The sequence below is a fragment of the Lepisma saccharinum genome, chromosome 18 (genome assembly GCF_977018435.1).
Source record: "Lepisma saccharinum chromosome 18, izLepSacc3.1, whole genome shotgun sequence".
NCBI lineage: Eukaryota > Metazoa > Arthropoda > Insecta > Zygentoma > Lepismatidae > Lepisma > Lepisma saccharinum.
The window spans coordinates 57,953,861-57,971,316 of NC_139246.1; the positions used below are offsets into that span (position 1 = coordinate 57,953,861).

The window sequence follows — 17,456 nt, forward strand, 5'->3', positions numbered from 1 at the left end:
ACGGAGCGACGAGGGCTCCTCTGAATGGCAACTCGAACTGCTTCAATATTCTCTGGTATACGTACTGTTTGAACTCTACCTGGGGGCTTCTTCTTCAAAGCTGAACCGGTTTCTTCGAAATTACGCGCACATGTTGTAATTGCACAAGCCGATGGGACACAAGCATGACGTCGCATCGGTCCCAAACAAATGCCGGTGCTACAGTGTTGCCAATTCCACATAAAAATTTTGCCATTTTTCTGCGCCACCCTGTAGAAAATGCTTCAAACCATTAAGATATTGAAGTTTTTAAAAAATCTGTATTGAAGTTTTTTCATTTTCCTCAGATTTCAGAATTTGAGTTGTGGAAAAGAAAAAAGACATTATTCACACACACACCAATATTTTGATTGTTTAGATATTATTCATCATGGTTCAAAAATCAGATGTATTGCCACAGCTGAGTGATTGAACAACCCTGTCAGTTTCTCATCCATCTAGTTCTGCATCATGTAACTTCACAATTACCATTATCATCTGGAAAAAGTTCTAAGCTGCTTTTCTCTTCTTTCAATCAATTAATTTCAATGGCCTGCTACCTTCATTATCATAGTATATCAGGGTGGCTCTAGAACCATGATAAAATTCAAGTATAATTCCCGGTTTTCAAGATGAACTTTCCAAAAATTCAAGGGTACAAACAGATGTTTTCTCTATTTCAACCTTATGTATTACCGCCTCTCATTACCCACACACACATGCATACACAAATATATTAGAAATATAAAAGGTATGTGTGATTCCAACGTATCCAAAACTTCTAATTCAATTAAATTAAATGGTATATACACTTAAAATATTTAGTTTAGTGTGCAGAGTTTACATTTGCCATTTCGCATACTCAAGACTCGAACCACAAATTACAAATGTTACGAGATATACTACTCTACGAAAAATTATTAATTATAAAAGAATTCCACACTCAAATCTACCTAATCAATTTCGAGATATCTTATCTTGCAATAGCCTAATATCTGTCAGATTGTTCTGCAAACAACACTAACAAAGTAAACGGATTGAGAGAATTCTGTTTTTTTCACACAGCTTTCTTCTTCTTTCTTGATAAAAGCGTCATTCTGTGCCAAACGATCCAATGGTGGTTGCATGACCATTTTAGAAAAAAATCATTTTTAGTACATATGTTTGTACATGTTTCTAGATATCAAAACCAATGTTCAAAAAAAATTATTGTCTTTAGTTCTCCTGTAGCAGCCATTTTTCCAACATGGCGCATGACTTTTTTGCTTATGTAGCACTTTTCAGAAACCTTAATATCTCAAAAACCATTAGAGCTAGAGACCTGAAACAAAATTCATTTTGTAGCTAATGAAATATACTTTCTATGATGTTCAAGTATGTTTTGCTTAAAATTGCATTATAAGTACTAAAATTATGGTGGAAATTGGGTTAACAATAGTTAAAAAATTGGATTTTTAAGCCCAATTTTTTCAATGAAGGGGTTTAGTCTAAGGCTTGATTTTTTTTCATGTGTAGACCTGCCTGCAGGGTGTCTGTAAATAAAATATCAGTGCTTAGAAATGCAATCCTTTTTTACAGCATGGGCTAAAATATGGCCCTTCATTGAATTTTGACAGTTTTCAGGGTTAAATATCTCAGATGGGTCCTCTTGAGAAATTCTGAAATGTGGCACAAAGGAAGCCCTGCATGAATCTAACTCACAGTAAAAATCTCAACTTTTAGATTCAACTCGTTTTGGTCAATATGAGGTAACATATGTCACCTAATTTCTGATGTTGCATCTCATACTTAGAATAAAGAAGTATTTTCTTTTTCTTTTTTAAATTTGGGTTAAATAAAGCCTCAGAAAATATAGTAACATAAGGTTTTAATACTTGACTTACCAGAAATTGAAATTACAAGGTATGACAATAAAAAATCTGCAAAATCTTATTGCAAAAGGTTTGATGTATTAGGTACCCATGACCAGTTGGTGTTGTCAGCTCCAGTTTCCTATTCATTCCCTTTGTCAAATCAGGCAGAATTCTTTGTTCTTTGACTAAGTTCCTAAGTAAATTATCAGAAACCTTCAGTTCATCACATATATTTTTTCTTGACCAAGTGGTAGCAATCAAACCGATGATTCTGACCTTTTCAACATTAGTTTTACTAATTTACATTTTTATTCTTATAATTTCAATTATATTATTGTACTGGCCATGCAAAAGATTGTCACACTTGCCTTCCTTTTCTTCAGTTCTAATACTTTGTGAAAAACAACTTTTCCAGTTTCCTTTGCACTCCTTGTATGATGTGAATAGTTTTTCGAGCAAGAGCACTTTATTGTTTTTCTACAATCAGCCTCCTCAGTTTTGAAACAGGAGATACATCTAAAACAGAGCAGACTTCATGCATTTCCTTTAGTTTTTCTTGTTTTGGCACAAAGACATCATTTCCATTCTGGCATTTAAGTGTCACTTTCTCCAGATATGAAAATTTTACTCCAACATGTCAAGCATATTGATTTAATTGGTATAAAGCTTTCTTCACACTTTTTTGCCTTACAATATGATGCAAATTGATTTTAAAAATTCCCTTACTTAACTTTTTTCTTTAAGTGGTACTTCTGAAGATCACAACATGCTTTACCATATAAAAAACTATATTTAATGATATTTGCATATTGTCTCTAAGCCATCCACCCGTAGTCTTGACCTAAGAAGTGTTTTATCATTTTCACTGAGTTCGTTAAGATTAATTAGGTCTTTGGGAACCTTACCAAAGTGCATTTATGACAGTACTCTCCAGTTAAAAATCCTACAGAACACTCCATTTCCAGTCACAGATAACGAACATTCACAAGTCACTACTCATGCACAGATCAATTCCAGGCTTGCCTCACATCCTATCAAAACATGTCTCTGAATCTTCTGCTGCGCATGACTCACATCTACTTTAACGAATCTCTCTCCTTGTGTGTGTGTGGGGGGGGGGGGGGGTGGAAAATAAAGGAAACAAAAAATAATATATTCTACCAGCTTTGACCCTCCAAAATAAATAGCCTACTTTCAGTGGAGTGCCCAAGGAGGGGTTGGTGGGGGTCATAACCCAATACCTTTGGCCTAGTATTTTCCATACACAATTATGTCAAAGGCAGGATAATGTGGCAAGAACAGGGCTCTATACTAAAAAAGTATATGTAACCTCCCTCCCCTCCCTTTTGAAATTTCTGGGCATGCCACTGCCTATCTTAAGCTACATGCACTGCTAGATTTAAAAACTGTGGGTGAAGCTCAGTTTTGGAACTGATTATATCAACTGATCGTGGGTACCTAATAAATCAAACCTTTTGCAATGAGATTTCACAGATTTTCAATTGTCATAACTTGTAATTTCAATTTCTGGTAAGTCAAGTATTAAAACCTTTTGTTACTATATTTTCTGAGGCTTTATTTAACCCAAATTTAAAAAAAGAAGAAGAAAATACCTCATTATTCTAAGTATGAAATGTAGTTTAACCTTACGTTGCAATGTCAGAAATTAGGTGACATACGTTACCTCATATTGACCAAAACGAGTTGAATCTAAAAGTTGAGATTTTTACTGTGAGTTAGGTTCATGCAGGGCTTGGTTTGCGCCAAATTTCAGAATTTTTCAAGAGGACCCATCTGAGATATTTAACCCTGAAAACTGTCAAAATTCAATGAACGGCCATGTTTGAGCCAATGCTGTAAAAAAGGGTTGAATTTCTAAGCACATATATTTTATTTACAGATACCCTGCAGGCAGGTCTACACATGAAAAAAAATCAAGCCTTCGACTAAACCCCTTCATTGAAAAAATCGGGCTTAAAAATTCAATTTTTTAACTATTGTTACCCCAATTTCCACCATAATGTTTGTACTTACGATGCAATTTTAAGCAAAGCATACTTGATTATCATAGAAAGTATACTTCATTAGCTACAATATGAATTTTGTTTCAGGTCTCTAGCTCTAATGGTTTTTGAGATATTAAGGTTTCTGAAAAGTGCTACATAAGCAAAAAAGTCATGCGCCATTTTGGAAAAACGGCTGCTCCAGGAGAACTAAAGACAATATTTTTCTGAACATTGTTTTTGATATCTAGAAACATGTACAAACGTATGTACTAAAAAATGTTTTTTTTCTAAAATGGTCATGCAACCAATTATTTTAAAATTGGTTAATTTGGCATGGAATGACCCAAAAATAAAAGCTCACCTGTGAAATACTCAGGTCATTTATAAATATGTATAAATTTAATGGCATGTGGATAAATATAAATTGCAATTTTTCACGTCTACAGAGAAAAATTCAAGCAGAATTCCCGGAGCCAATAATTCACGCATAATTACCAGAATTCAAGGAATTCCCAGTGAGTAGTCACCCTGCACGTAGTGTCCCGTAAGTCTGGACCATGTGCTTACAGTGCGACATCACCTTAAAACAGTTTCCCGCATAATGAACTTTATACCAAAGATGAATGAATGGCCTCCAAGGAATCCAGATTTCACTCTGATCAAATTGGATTTGTGGAGCCTCCTCAAAGCCTTGGCGCACAAGGTCAAAATTCAGAGCATTCTCCCTCTTAAAGGAAAAAACAAACTTTTTCCCACAAATTTAAAGCTTTCGTGTTCTTTATCAAAGTTGATAATTACAATGTAAAATGAACATTTTAAAAAATGTATACTCACGATGCAGAAGTCGTGCTTCAATTCTGGATGAATACTTCTTTGTAAAAATATAGAAAATCACTGGAAGCATTGTTATTAAGCTTCCTGATATGTACAACAATAACTGCGGTCCAGTTTGACGTACACAGTGTAATGTTTGACTCCATTCAGTTCGAGACGAATTCATCTAATGGATGGAGAAAACAAACCAGGTGAATTAGTTTCTAACCAATAAAGCACAAAACATAAAACAATAAAATTATACCATGTCAGTTTTTCGTAACTACCATTCAAAATACAAAATGTATCATCAGTACTGGCCAATGCGATTCTACTGTTGGTGCTCAATATTACTCACACTCCTCCCTCTTGTGACTGTTCTCTATTTTACTTCTTATGTTCATTTCTAAATGTACAATTATAATTATTATATATTTTTAACTTCAAATGTTAATGTTCAAGTTGCTGTTTAATAACGTTTGTTTTCTATTTCTGTTAAATTGTACAACGTTTATGTGCTGAAGAAATCAGCTGATTTGGACTCAAATAAGTCATCAAGCCAATTTTGAAGAGCATTTTCGTTACCAAAGGAGTTTTCTTGAAGATTGGTGGATTGAGAGCTGAAAAGGTGGACATCCGTGGGCAGAAGATCGGGGAAGTAACGAGGATGTGGAGTAACCTCCCAACCAAGCTCCTCGATAGCAGCTTTTGTCATGTATTAGCAGAGTGTGGGAGTGCATTATCATATTGCAGCAACACTTGATGCAGTCTTCCTGGCCTACTCACTGATTTGTGTTGTTTTCACTTAAAGCATCCTGCATCCTGAACCCTACCCATGGAATCCAAATGTCGCACAATGGTTGAATTGTCACGTTTGCTAATTCTCGGGTCGACTGACGTGGATCATCGTGGATTAAACCTTTTGGTCTTCCTGAACGTGGGGAATCACTCAAGACAAAATTGCCCTCTTTGAAATGACTAAAACACTTTCTTGCTCTGCTTTCCCTGTTGGCATTGTACATGGCACAAATGGTTCGACTGCCTATGTTGCCTTTGCTCCTCTGTTAAACTCAGACAGAAGAATATTTTGGAAGTGTTCGTTTTTCCACTTGGTACTTGATGTTCTTTAGCCTACAAATAACATTGTCTTCCTTCAAATCTGTAAAATTCAATGAGTATTCATAAGCACAACAATGCCACTCCAATTGATGAATGTCAAATGATAACACAGCAGGGTTGTCATACCAAACACAAACACTACGAACTTTTGCATCAACCCAATATTTCTAGTTATTTATGAGCAGAAAATTCATTGTGTGTGTAAGATACATCCTTATCAAACTAACATGATTAACCTCTTGTTTACCAAATATCTTGATCGAGATATTTACCTGTAACCCCTCGGGTACCAAATATCTCAATCGAGATATTTCAACATGTTTGTAGTTTTTACATCATAATGTCGCTATTATTCGCTGGAATTGCGATTTTCTTCTTTTATATTAATGTTAACACATATTCTGCACTGTAAAGACTCTTGCACATCTTGTTCTTCCATAAAAGGGGGGGAATGGGGGGAAAATGGCGGTTTCCTTTGAAACTGAGTCAGTGGCGCATAGACATGTCCTTTGGGGGATACAAGTCGTGTTCTATTGCTCGTATGATAATCATGCAATTATTTTCTTGTTCCAGACATGCCAGCAATCATTTCCATATGTATTTTGACAATGTCCTGTGTACTTTGTTGCCCAGGGGCAGAGGGGGGAAGGGACATTTTTCTTCAGAAATTTTGGAATTTTCCAGTTCCTCCCCTCCTCCACATCTATATATCCACTCAATGTGCATAAATTGTATGTCGTCCGAATCTATGGTTCATTCCGCATATAACGGTACATGATTCATCTGTCTAGGACAATTAGCCTCCAATATACAGGCGTTTCAAGGTAACTCTGCAATCCAAGGCTTGAGTCTGTGGCACACTGACATGTCGTTTGGGGGGGGGGGGGGTACAAGTCGCGTTCTATTGCTCGTATGATAATAGTGCAATTATTTTCTTGTTCCAGATATGCCAGCGATCATTTCCATGTGTATTTTGACAATATCCTGTACTTTGTTGTCTAGGGGGGAGGGGCATTTTTTTTTTTAGATTTTGTAATTTTCCGGTTCCCATATATACACTCAATGTGCATAAATTTTATATAGTCCAATTCTATGGTTCATTCCACGTATAACGATATATCATTTGTCCGTCTAGGGCAATTAGCCTCCAATCTACAGTCATCTAAATGAAACTCTGCATTTTGCTTAAAATTGGCCTGGTACCGGGGAGCTTACCCGGTAAAGTGGGCTTGGTAATCAAATATATATACCTTGTTCAGCCAAAAAATGAACACGTTCAACAAACGAATAAAACTTTCTACAATTATAATTTGAAATATTTATACTTAGAGTACATTTTACATATTTCTTAACTACTAGGTAATGCTTCATTTTCCTGGACCAACTCAACCACTTCAACTCCGTTAAGTTCACCTGGACTCACTCTAATAACCAAATCATCTTTCTGGATGTAGATGTGCACATTGTCCTACCCACTATAGCTCCTTGGTCACCGGGACAACACCTCAACACTTCAACCAGACAGAACTACAGTTTCGGCCTACACCAAACCTTGGTTAACAGTCGATATCCCTCCACCTGGTCACCAAACAAATATCCTGAGCTGCTTCATGCACCCCCACCAACCACCCCCTCTGTACTTGTCACCCAATACCACCCCCACCTTGCACCACGATGCTAGTGGTCCCGGGTTCGAATCCTAGCCTGGGCATGGATGATTGTGAGTGTCCATTAATCAATTTCATCATGTCATCACTCATCCCCATCTTTGTAAATTAGCCAAAAGTGGCACAAAAGGCAAAGTAAAATAAAGCAAATCAATCAATCAATCAATCAAAACCACCCCCACCTCAACAAAACACACACACCCTACATTCCCTCCACAGTGATCACAACAACAGAAACATCCAAATGCCCCCTCACCTCCAAAACATCCTGGTCCACATACCCCTTCACCCCACAACCAATTCCCCTCTGCTCACAAATTCAACCACCTCAGGTGCAAAACCTGCCCCATTTTTGTCACTTCCCATACCCTCCAGATCCACACAACCACTGACAAATTTGCCCGCCACTCCAAAAGAACCTGCCACACCTCTAACCTCATCTATTTCCTCACATGCAACATCTCTGGCCGCTTCTACCTGGGGGAAACATCCACAGCCCTCAATTTCAGTATCAACAACCACGGCTCCTCCACCCAAAACCTGGACTGGGCATAAGAATCTCCAAAGGATATAATAATAATAATAAGAAGAAGAAGAAGAAGAAGAAGAAGAAGAACAACAACAACAACAGCAGCAGCAGCAGCAGCAGCAGAAACAACAACAACAAAACAACAAATTATGATTATTATTTCTACTATTCAAGTTTTATCAATGGTCTCCAACAAAAATTTCTGGTGATGTCCATGCACAACAACAATGATAATAATAATAATAATAATAATAATAATAATAATAACAACAACAACAACAACAGCAGCAGCAGCAACAACAACAACAACAACAAAACAACCATTATGACTATTATTTCTACTATTCAAGTTTTATCAATGGCCTGATGATAATAATAACAACAGCAGCAGCAGCAGCAACAACAACAACAACAAAATAACCATTACGACTATTATTTCTACTATTCAGGGACGTTGGAACTGGGAGGCAGGGGGGGCGACTTGCCCCCCTCCCACTCATCGAGGGGAAGCAAGATAGTATTTTTGCCCCCCCCCCCCAAGTCGTGTGCTAAAAATGAAACACTATTATTTTCCAACTTGTGTTTTGTTTTGAAAAAATGGAAAAAAATGCACATGTTAAATGAACGCGGACTCAAGCTACCAGCAAGAAGTATGTGACAGAAAAATCCAGACTCACAGCCATGTCTCCGCAAATCAAGCCTAAGATGGAATTATCCCCCTGGGAATTCGCAATTCGGTAAGTTTTCCTTTGTATCTACCAGGTTTTGTATGTACAGGTGTGGTCGCTGTGAAACAATAAACCCAGCGTACCCCAATGGGAAGGGAGGGAGAGGGGGCAGATGAAGCTTGAGCCTTCTAGCTTAAAAGTTCAAGGTGAAAAAAATTCGAGACAAATGTCAGAGGATGCGGAGGTCTAGTTGGTAGGTCGTCTGACTGTCATGCAGAGAGCCGGGTTCAATTCCCGGGGTGGATGATCTAAGGTCGGAATTTTTCAGTCTCTTCCCAGCATAAAGCAACTCCGGGGCCCACCCAGCCTCAAACGAATTGGTGCCTGGGAGCAACCTTGGGGGTAAAGGCAGCTGGAGCATGGTGCTGATCAAATCACCTCCAAAATGTCCGAGATGGAGAATGTGTGGGCCTTACCCCCACATTTCGTAAATTTGTCTCATGGAACGGTGCTATATGCACGGGTAAAAAAATCACAAGTGAACATACGAACAAATGCTGTTACCTATCTCTGACGTTTAAAACTAAACCATCACCCCTGAACATGACATTTAAAACAAACAGTAAACTTTTATTAAATCTAAATGGCCAAGAAACAAACGTTCCTTCCTTGGTTGTTCCGCCTCTACCCACAAATGCTTTCGTTATTGCCTGATGTGAAGAAACCACAGAGGAGGGGCAAGATTGTATTTTTGCTCCCCTTCACCCCCCACCCCAGTCACTCCCTAAAAACTAGACTACATCTATTTAAACTTAGCTTGGTTTTCAAGAATATTTGGGAAAATATTTTTGCACTGGATTTGTGAACGTGCACTCAAGTTTCCGTTAACAGCAAGAAGCACGGGACATCGCAGTCAGGTCTCTGCAAATCAAGTATTCCCGCAGAGATTCCCTACTCCTGTTTCCAGTTTTGCATTGAAGCTCGCAGATAACAATGCATCGGGGTAGAGGGACAGAGGACAGCTTAACTTTAAATCTTCCAGTGCACTTTCCGAACACGAGCTTTCTTTAAGGACACCTTGCTCTCAAAAAGGTCATCGACCACAGAAAACGTGCACCTTGCAAGTTCTTGGAAATTCAAGTCTAGGCTAATCAACCCTTCCCTTTCCAAATTTAGACTTGGTCAGATGACGCAGTCATTTTTCAGAGTAAAATAACTGCAGAAGGTGTGTTTCGGAATTTACTCTGGAAATTGTAGTGATGAGTGTAGATTTCCATCCACACCAAGCAATATAACTATGTATATATATACATGTAAATCATTTGCAGAAAATACACCGACTGCAAGGTTGCGTCGGAAGATCACTGCACTGCACTAGTTGCCTGATGTAGAATCAAAACACTGGTAAGTTTTACTTCTCTCCATTCGTTTTTTTACTAATTTATATTTCCTGTGTGAAAGGGCAGAAAAAGACGAGGCTAGAGAGGTGGTACCTGTGCGTTGCACCACGCCATGAAGGCGTATAGGGGGTGTGGGGATGCCCCACACTTTCTTGATCTCGGCCGGGCTGGGGGTGATGTGATCAGCAGAGAGAGAGGTAACACCATTTATTCTTATGCTAGCAGGTAATTTATTTTTATGTTGGGAGTAGTAATTGTTTAGCAAGGTCGAGGCATGATACCTCGGCCCTCTCCAACCATGCTCTACATTTGAAAGTCTTCGTTGGAATACTTTATCCTAGCAAATGCTCTAAAATTACTGAGTGTTTCATTTTTTAATCTCGATTTCTGAATAGCAGTCTGAGATTTGCAAATATCAGTAAAAGGTGAAAGAATCATTTCTTTTTCGCCATCTTGCACCATTTTTTACGTCCTTTTAGAAGCACATATGTTTTATATTTTAAAATTTTAAAAATATAGCGCCTACAAAATAAAATATACCATATTGCCTCAATCTCATCGACTGTCTTTGTGATTAGCCAAAAATGGCAGAAAAGTGAAGTAAAATAAACTAAATCTATTATTGCTTTCTAATTCTTTCATTCATGTAATTCTTCTTTATTATGCCAAGGTTTTGTTAAAATTACTTTACGATTTATAAAATGATGAAATGGTAAATGAGAACACATCGATCAGAAAGTTGCAGAAAAGTGGATTTTCTCAATGCGTTTGCAAGTGTACTTCATCCCCTTTTAAAAGTAGCGCGTTTTCAGTTATATTAGTAATCATTAAAGGAATGCCATCATGTAAGGGCCTCCCGGTGGGGCACAGTGGTTCGGATCCCACTTTAAACTGTAGGTCTAGTCCCAATTAGCCTTCCTGCGCATAAAGTGGACTTAAAACAAATCAAATCAATCATCATGCCTAACTGCATGCGAAGATCGAGTATCAGGCAGGGATGGAAATTTGCAGTAATTATCGTAAGACATAATATTTTTAAGTTTTCTTGCATTACGCACCGTTTAATGGAATTATAAGTGATAACATAATCCATAATACAGGCCTCTCGAATTAAATAACTATATAAATATGGGGGAAGAGATTGTAAAATCTGGTTGACGGATTTGAAAACCTGCCCCCCCCCCCCCCCCACACACACACACACTCTCTCCAAAATAAGTTCCGACGTCCCTGCTACTATTCAAGTTTTATCAATGGCCTGATCTCCCGCATCCAACAAAAATTTCTCATGGTGTCCATGCACACCAACAATGAGTGCACTACCTTATCTCTCATTCTCAGTCTGGAGGGAAATTCCAGGAACATTTTTACTGCCCATCATATGTAGATATATTTTATAAGCCTACTGAACTATGAAGAAGGAACTCAGAAAAAAAAAGAACCTGTGCAACTACTGCTTATATCTAGCTATGAATTCCATGTCAAAAATTTCATTTTAGATTTAGAAATAAGTGTCCGTGTATACTAGAGAGACAAATAAAATCTGTGGAATTTTGTAGATATCAGATTCACTTTTGGTGAAAGTACATTAATCTCGTAATCATTTAATGGTGTTTATTAGGCTCTAAGAAAGGAAAGAAAATATATGTACTGATGGGGTGAAGCTCATACAAAATGAAATGTAATATGTTAACTGTAAACACAATTACATTTATCTTGATTGAAAATTCAATAATGTTTATGGGCAAAAATAGCAAACATTTTGGGTTGAAAAATATACAAAATACTAATCATGTTAAATCGTAAATAGTGTCATTATCATTAAACTGTAAATAAACATTATACTTTCATTAACTCAACAAACATTTCCATAGTAGGTTCATATATACATCGGAAACAGAAAAATGTATATTTACATATAATCTTTTATTTACTTTAACCAAACTGTTCAATTATTTTACAGGGCTGTTTACTAGAAAAATACTTTCCATAAAAAACATATCTGTATGTAAGATGCCAAAAAACTTACAAGCAATTTTAAGCATGATTTTTAAAAAATAAAAAAGATTGATACAAATCAAAAAAATCTGATTTAAATTTAAAAAATCATCAAAAATCATGATTTTTATCCACCCTGCTTGGGGCAAAAAGTCATGGTAAAAAACTCATTTTTTTCTGGTCACTTCCAACTCTAATAGTAAATAACATTAATTCATTGCCATCTTGAAGCAGTTAGACAAATTTTATTCATATTCAATATGAGATCAGTTATGGAGTTAAAAGTGACTTTCAAGGAGCTAGATTTTTGAAGCTTTTAACTCCATTTAAGGTGAAATTTAGCTTTTATGAACATTAGGTTTGGCAACACTGCTGCAGAGAGGAGCTGTTCACCAGAGAAATACATTACGCTTATGGGCGTATTATTTTATTTGTTCTCTTGGGAATATCAAACTTCCAATTGCGTAAAAAAACATATTTACGGAAAGAGAGCAGGCACAAGATTTTGTCACCCCTTGGAAAAGTCAAAATTTCCATTTGATTAGGCGTAACTTGAAGCTGAAGTTGCCTTTCCATAATGAATATATGGGATCCTGCAAATACTTATTCGTCATATTTTTCACAGATCGTATCTGGCTCAAAATTAAATTTTTAAAAACCGCTTCCACTTCTAATATGGGGAGAAATTCATGCTCTCTTTTGCATATGTCGCTTTTTTCCAGTAGCAGTTGACATTTTGACGTTATTGAAATAAATGTCCATCTGGTGCGAAACTGTCCCTTGTAGCTTTAATTCACTCAATCATGTTCATCATAATCGACTGGAGTGGTGAACTGTGATGGATTCATGAATGATTGAAATAATAAATTAGAATGATCATTTGATGGAATTATAACTGTGCAGATTATATTTAAGAAACAAGACATTTGTTGCATGTTTCACCATAGTCAGAGATCACTCAAAATAAAAACAGATCCTTTTCCTTATCTTTCTGTGAAGTGACAAAACAAACTTACCGCATCTACAATATCCATGCACAGATTGTCATCCCCTTCACTGTCCTTCAAATAGTTGTAAAATTCATTCAGTTTTTGGTAAACTTCACTACATTCAATGCATGCTTCACTGTAATTGTGTTTATCACTGTGGTGTGATTGGATGCAGGTAGTAGTATTTTTATGTAAAGCCAAGAAAGTTAAGGTACAATTTCTTAATTCTTGAGTAACTGTTCCATTCTTTTCAACAAAACAACCTGAAAAGGATATAACAATTATTGAATAAATTACTACAAAAATTATTCAAAAAATTGAAATCCCAACTATGAATTAAATATAATTTGAAATTAACGAAGATCTCTTTATGATCTAACAATGCACCTGAAATGCTAAAAATAGCATATAAGCTAGAGATCACTCCATCAGGTAAAATACTTGAAAAACATTTGGTCATTTAAAATCATAAATTTCTAGTTTAAAGTAATGGAGTTTCCATTAATATGATACAGCAACATTCATTGCTCGACCATTAAATATATTATATTTGTATGTAATCACCTACGGTGTTTTATTATTTTGTTAGTGCACACAATATTTCAAGTATCTCTTCAGTACATAATCATCAGGTAATTGTGAACAACATGCAAAGTCCTTGTTACTACAAGCCATGTTTCAAAAATACGGGTCGATTTTTTATAAAAAGTGCCTGGCAACAGTGATTGGATTGCGCCTACGTAGTAACATCAATTAGTCCATTGGTGACCCAGCAAACATATTTTCGCTAGTCAGATGTTTGTTATCCTATGAGTTAGAGCATGTCAAAATGACTGCACTATTACTCTTACACAATCCCACCAGTTGAATGTACATGGGGAATTGTGGTATGGTCCAACTGTAGGTAGTGAAGGAAAAGTATGGCTATGATGTGCATTCGCACCCAAAAAAGGAGAAAGTTTCAACCTACTCTGTCTGCCCAAAAAGTCATGGCAGCACTTTTCTGGGACCCAGAAGATGTGCTTTTGCTGCATTTCATGGAGCCAGGGAAAACAATCACATTGCAGACGTACTGTTAAACACTATAAAAACAAAATGTGCCATACAAAACCAATGACATGAAATGCTGCAATCAGAAACTGTTCTTACCCATAGACCAGTGGCGGTCCCTCCATGGAACAGAGGGAACAGCCTGTTTCCTTCTACTTATCACCCTTTTTAGCTATTTAAATTATCTATAATAACATAATAAGAACACTTCTTTCTTCCGAAATCAACACGCCGAAGAAAAACTTTCACCCTGACTGGAAGTTTGTTTACTTCACCTACCCTCGACGTCCCACCCTCTGCTCTGACGCTGAATATTTCCGACCACGCGCGAAGGTAAACGACCCTCATGGAGCCACTTTCCACCACGGAAGCTGAACTCTCAAGCTGTTCCCTACGAGAGACATAGCGAATTCGTTTTCCTTCGAGTTTTTGCAATGTGCTAAAGCTTAATTGCGTCATAGTGATAGTTTGGAGTGTAGTAAGTCTATAGTTTCCTAATCTCATTGCAAAATTGCGTCTGCCGGTCATAACAAACTGGAAAAATCTTCTAGAGTCTAAGCAGCTGCTAAATGCCTTGGGTAAACGCTGCGAAATAGCTTCCGAGGGAACAGCTCGCATCCACCTGTTCCACCAGCAAGACAAGTGCAGTGCAGGACAAGAAAGCGAATGTTGCGAATGTTGTATGATCGACCGGCTGAAGACGAAAGCTTTTAGTACATTGAACTTTACAGAAAAGACAGCAGACATACACCTATCCTAACCTAATTAGAAACTAAAACGAAATCGTACACAAGGCATTTTCAAACAAGTTACTACAACTCTGCAAAATGATTAACTGGATACTCTTCCAGTGGCAAATTTTTGTTGTCCCTGTTTGTTCCCGAGAAGGGAGTTTGGAACAATTCGGGTTTTGTCATAATCTCTACAAATCTAGCGGACGTCATGAAAAAACTCAGCCATCTGATTATCATTATTGCATTAAGGACGTTTGAATTACAATGCTCAACTCTAGAAAAAAAAATATCAACTTAATCTACAAATGGAGAGATGAAACCGGTTTCGACAAAACATTTTTTTTTCTGATCAATCATAAATTGCTTTTATTAATTTTTCCTTTGTTGTGCATCAACAATTTTGTTTTTAATGTTTTGTTTACATTATATCATATTTGCTTTAACATTGTAATTTTCATAATTTTAACGTGCTTCATGTATGTCACTTCTGAAAATTTTTAACATATGTTTCGTATGTTTATTTGGTTCATTTCAACAAGGGTTGAATTTTACTTGGTTTAGTGTATTATATTACGACAGGCATGGGAGTTGGGGAGGGGGGGGCAAGTGTCACCTGTTCCCCTGCCTGATTAAGCACCGCACGCCACTGCCATAGACAATACGAGACCACACACTTATGCCCTCACTCTCCAGATAATTCAGAGGGTTCGGATTTGAACATTTTGATCACACCTTGAATAGTCCGAACCTTACACCAAGTAACTATGACATCTTCCTGCACCTCAAAAAGTTGCTTGTCTCTCAGCAATTTGAAGAAACTGAGATGTTCAAAACAGTAGTGTTGGATTGGCTGAACTCCCAGGCAGCAAACTTCTATGCAGAAGGTATAAAAAAACTTTCTTCCACGGTTCCAAAAGTGCTTGGAAAATAATGATGTCTATGTGTAAAAATGAAGTGGATATGTAGTGTTTGTGACCACTAATACAATGTTGCTACACTTCTTTTCTTGTTTGATATAATCAATCGGCCCTCTTTTGAAATGCACCTCGTACTAACAGTTCATGTATGGTGGTAGAAGTTTCCGTCATGGTACATGTATTTGCCAACCTTCAGACAATCATCAATATATCTGGAATGGCAAAGCCTAAAGGTCAAGAAAAATTATAATCACTAGCCGTCGGAAGTGAAAACAATGCTAAACCTCATAGTAGTCTGTTTCACTTCAGTTAGAACCAGAAAACATTATTCTTATATTGCATTTTTCAGCCTCTTTTGGGTTTTAGGTCATTTTTCAGTATGTTTTATCATCTTTATTGCATTTTTCTTCATGTTTGAGGCTTTTTTTCTCCTCCTTTGTTGTCTAGTGAATTTTAAATGCATTTCCTAGCATAACTTACATATTTCAATTTCCTGACATGGTTCTTTCAACAAGTTCGCCATGAATTCATTTTAGCTGAAATGTTTGTCAATGCATTAAATAGTTTATTGTGGTAAATTTATTTTTCCTCCAGCAAACTTAAAATAGTTTGTGTGAATCCTAGTTTGAGGTTCCCTTAGTGGCTCCTGTTATCACTTTCATCTGTGGTTTTAAAGTAAAATTAGTCATAATATTAAAAAATATATAATCTTATGAACGCGAAACACAACTGTATTTTCAGATGCTGGCCGTCTACTGTATCATGGAAAGTCCACTCTGAAAGCAGGTGAATGACTGGTACAGAAAAACCTTGTGGTGTATTTTATGTAACCTTGAATTAAAAATAAAGAATTAGCACATAATTGCTTTTATCCCTTTGCTTCAGTAGCTAAAACCACCAAACGAGTTTTCAAATTATTCAACTACTAAAAAAATCAAGCATTCATATTCAGAGCAAAAATTATTTTTGGGTATTTTTTTTTTAAATTAAGTCATTTGTTAAGTATTTTAAGGTTGTTCTGTTGATCCTTTTTTTTTTTACATATTTTAGGTCATCAACTTCCGAGCACTACTAATCACCATAACATGGAATATACTTCAGGCTATTATTAATATCTCCACCTAGTGATTGCATGAGCTTGTAGTTGGTGGTGGGCTTGCATGCTCTGAAGATATGCTAGGCTATACTGGTGGTAGCATAGCTCTACGGGTAGTGTTTCACATGCCAGGCAGGCTAGCAAGAGTCAGACTATGAAGCAACCTACAGGTCCACACCTCCAATGGCGAAAAAATATGGATGGTCATCTCAGCAACAGAGGAGATGGACAAACCTACATTGGTAACACCTCTTTAAGAAAGCTTGGTTCATCTAGATCTGGATGGTAGGAACTTGCCTGGGTGCAGCTAGGTCCTCAACGACAGATGTGGCAAAGAAGAAAACATGACACAGATCTTGGTCTCTGCTGCCTTGTGGTGAGAAGAGATCTCCAAAGGTTAAGAGAGAAACCCCTATGCAAAATCAGCCTGCTAGGAGGCCAAGGTAGCAGCACCAGGATCAGGTAACTAACTTAAGGCACGGCCATGAAATTAGGTCTGTGGCAGAAGTTTGCACTGGTTGCCATCGGAACACAACCCCTTGGGTTCGGAGGTTTAAGAGAATGAAAGATCTTGTTGTAGAGTTGGTTTTTGTAATCCA

The 17,456-nt window shown here is 37.0% G+C and overlaps 1 protein-coding gene across 1 annotated transcript in view; it reads right to left on the reverse strand.

Moving 5' to 3' along the window:
• The window catches only part of LOC146002593 (osteopetrosis-associated transmembrane protein 1), a 43,254-nt gene that overhangs the window by 6,115 nt on the left and 19,683 nt on the right, over positions 1–17,456 (reverse strand). Inside the window, exons 4-5 of the mRNA XM_083140539.1 lie at positions 13,088–13,323; positions 4,712–4,877 (exon numbers count right to left, since the gene is read on the reverse strand). Coding sequence (XP_082996665.1) covers positions 4,712–4,877; positions 13,088–13,323 — 402 coding nt within the window. The remainder of the gene's footprint in view (positions 1–4,711; positions 4,878–13,087; positions 13,324–17,456) is intronic.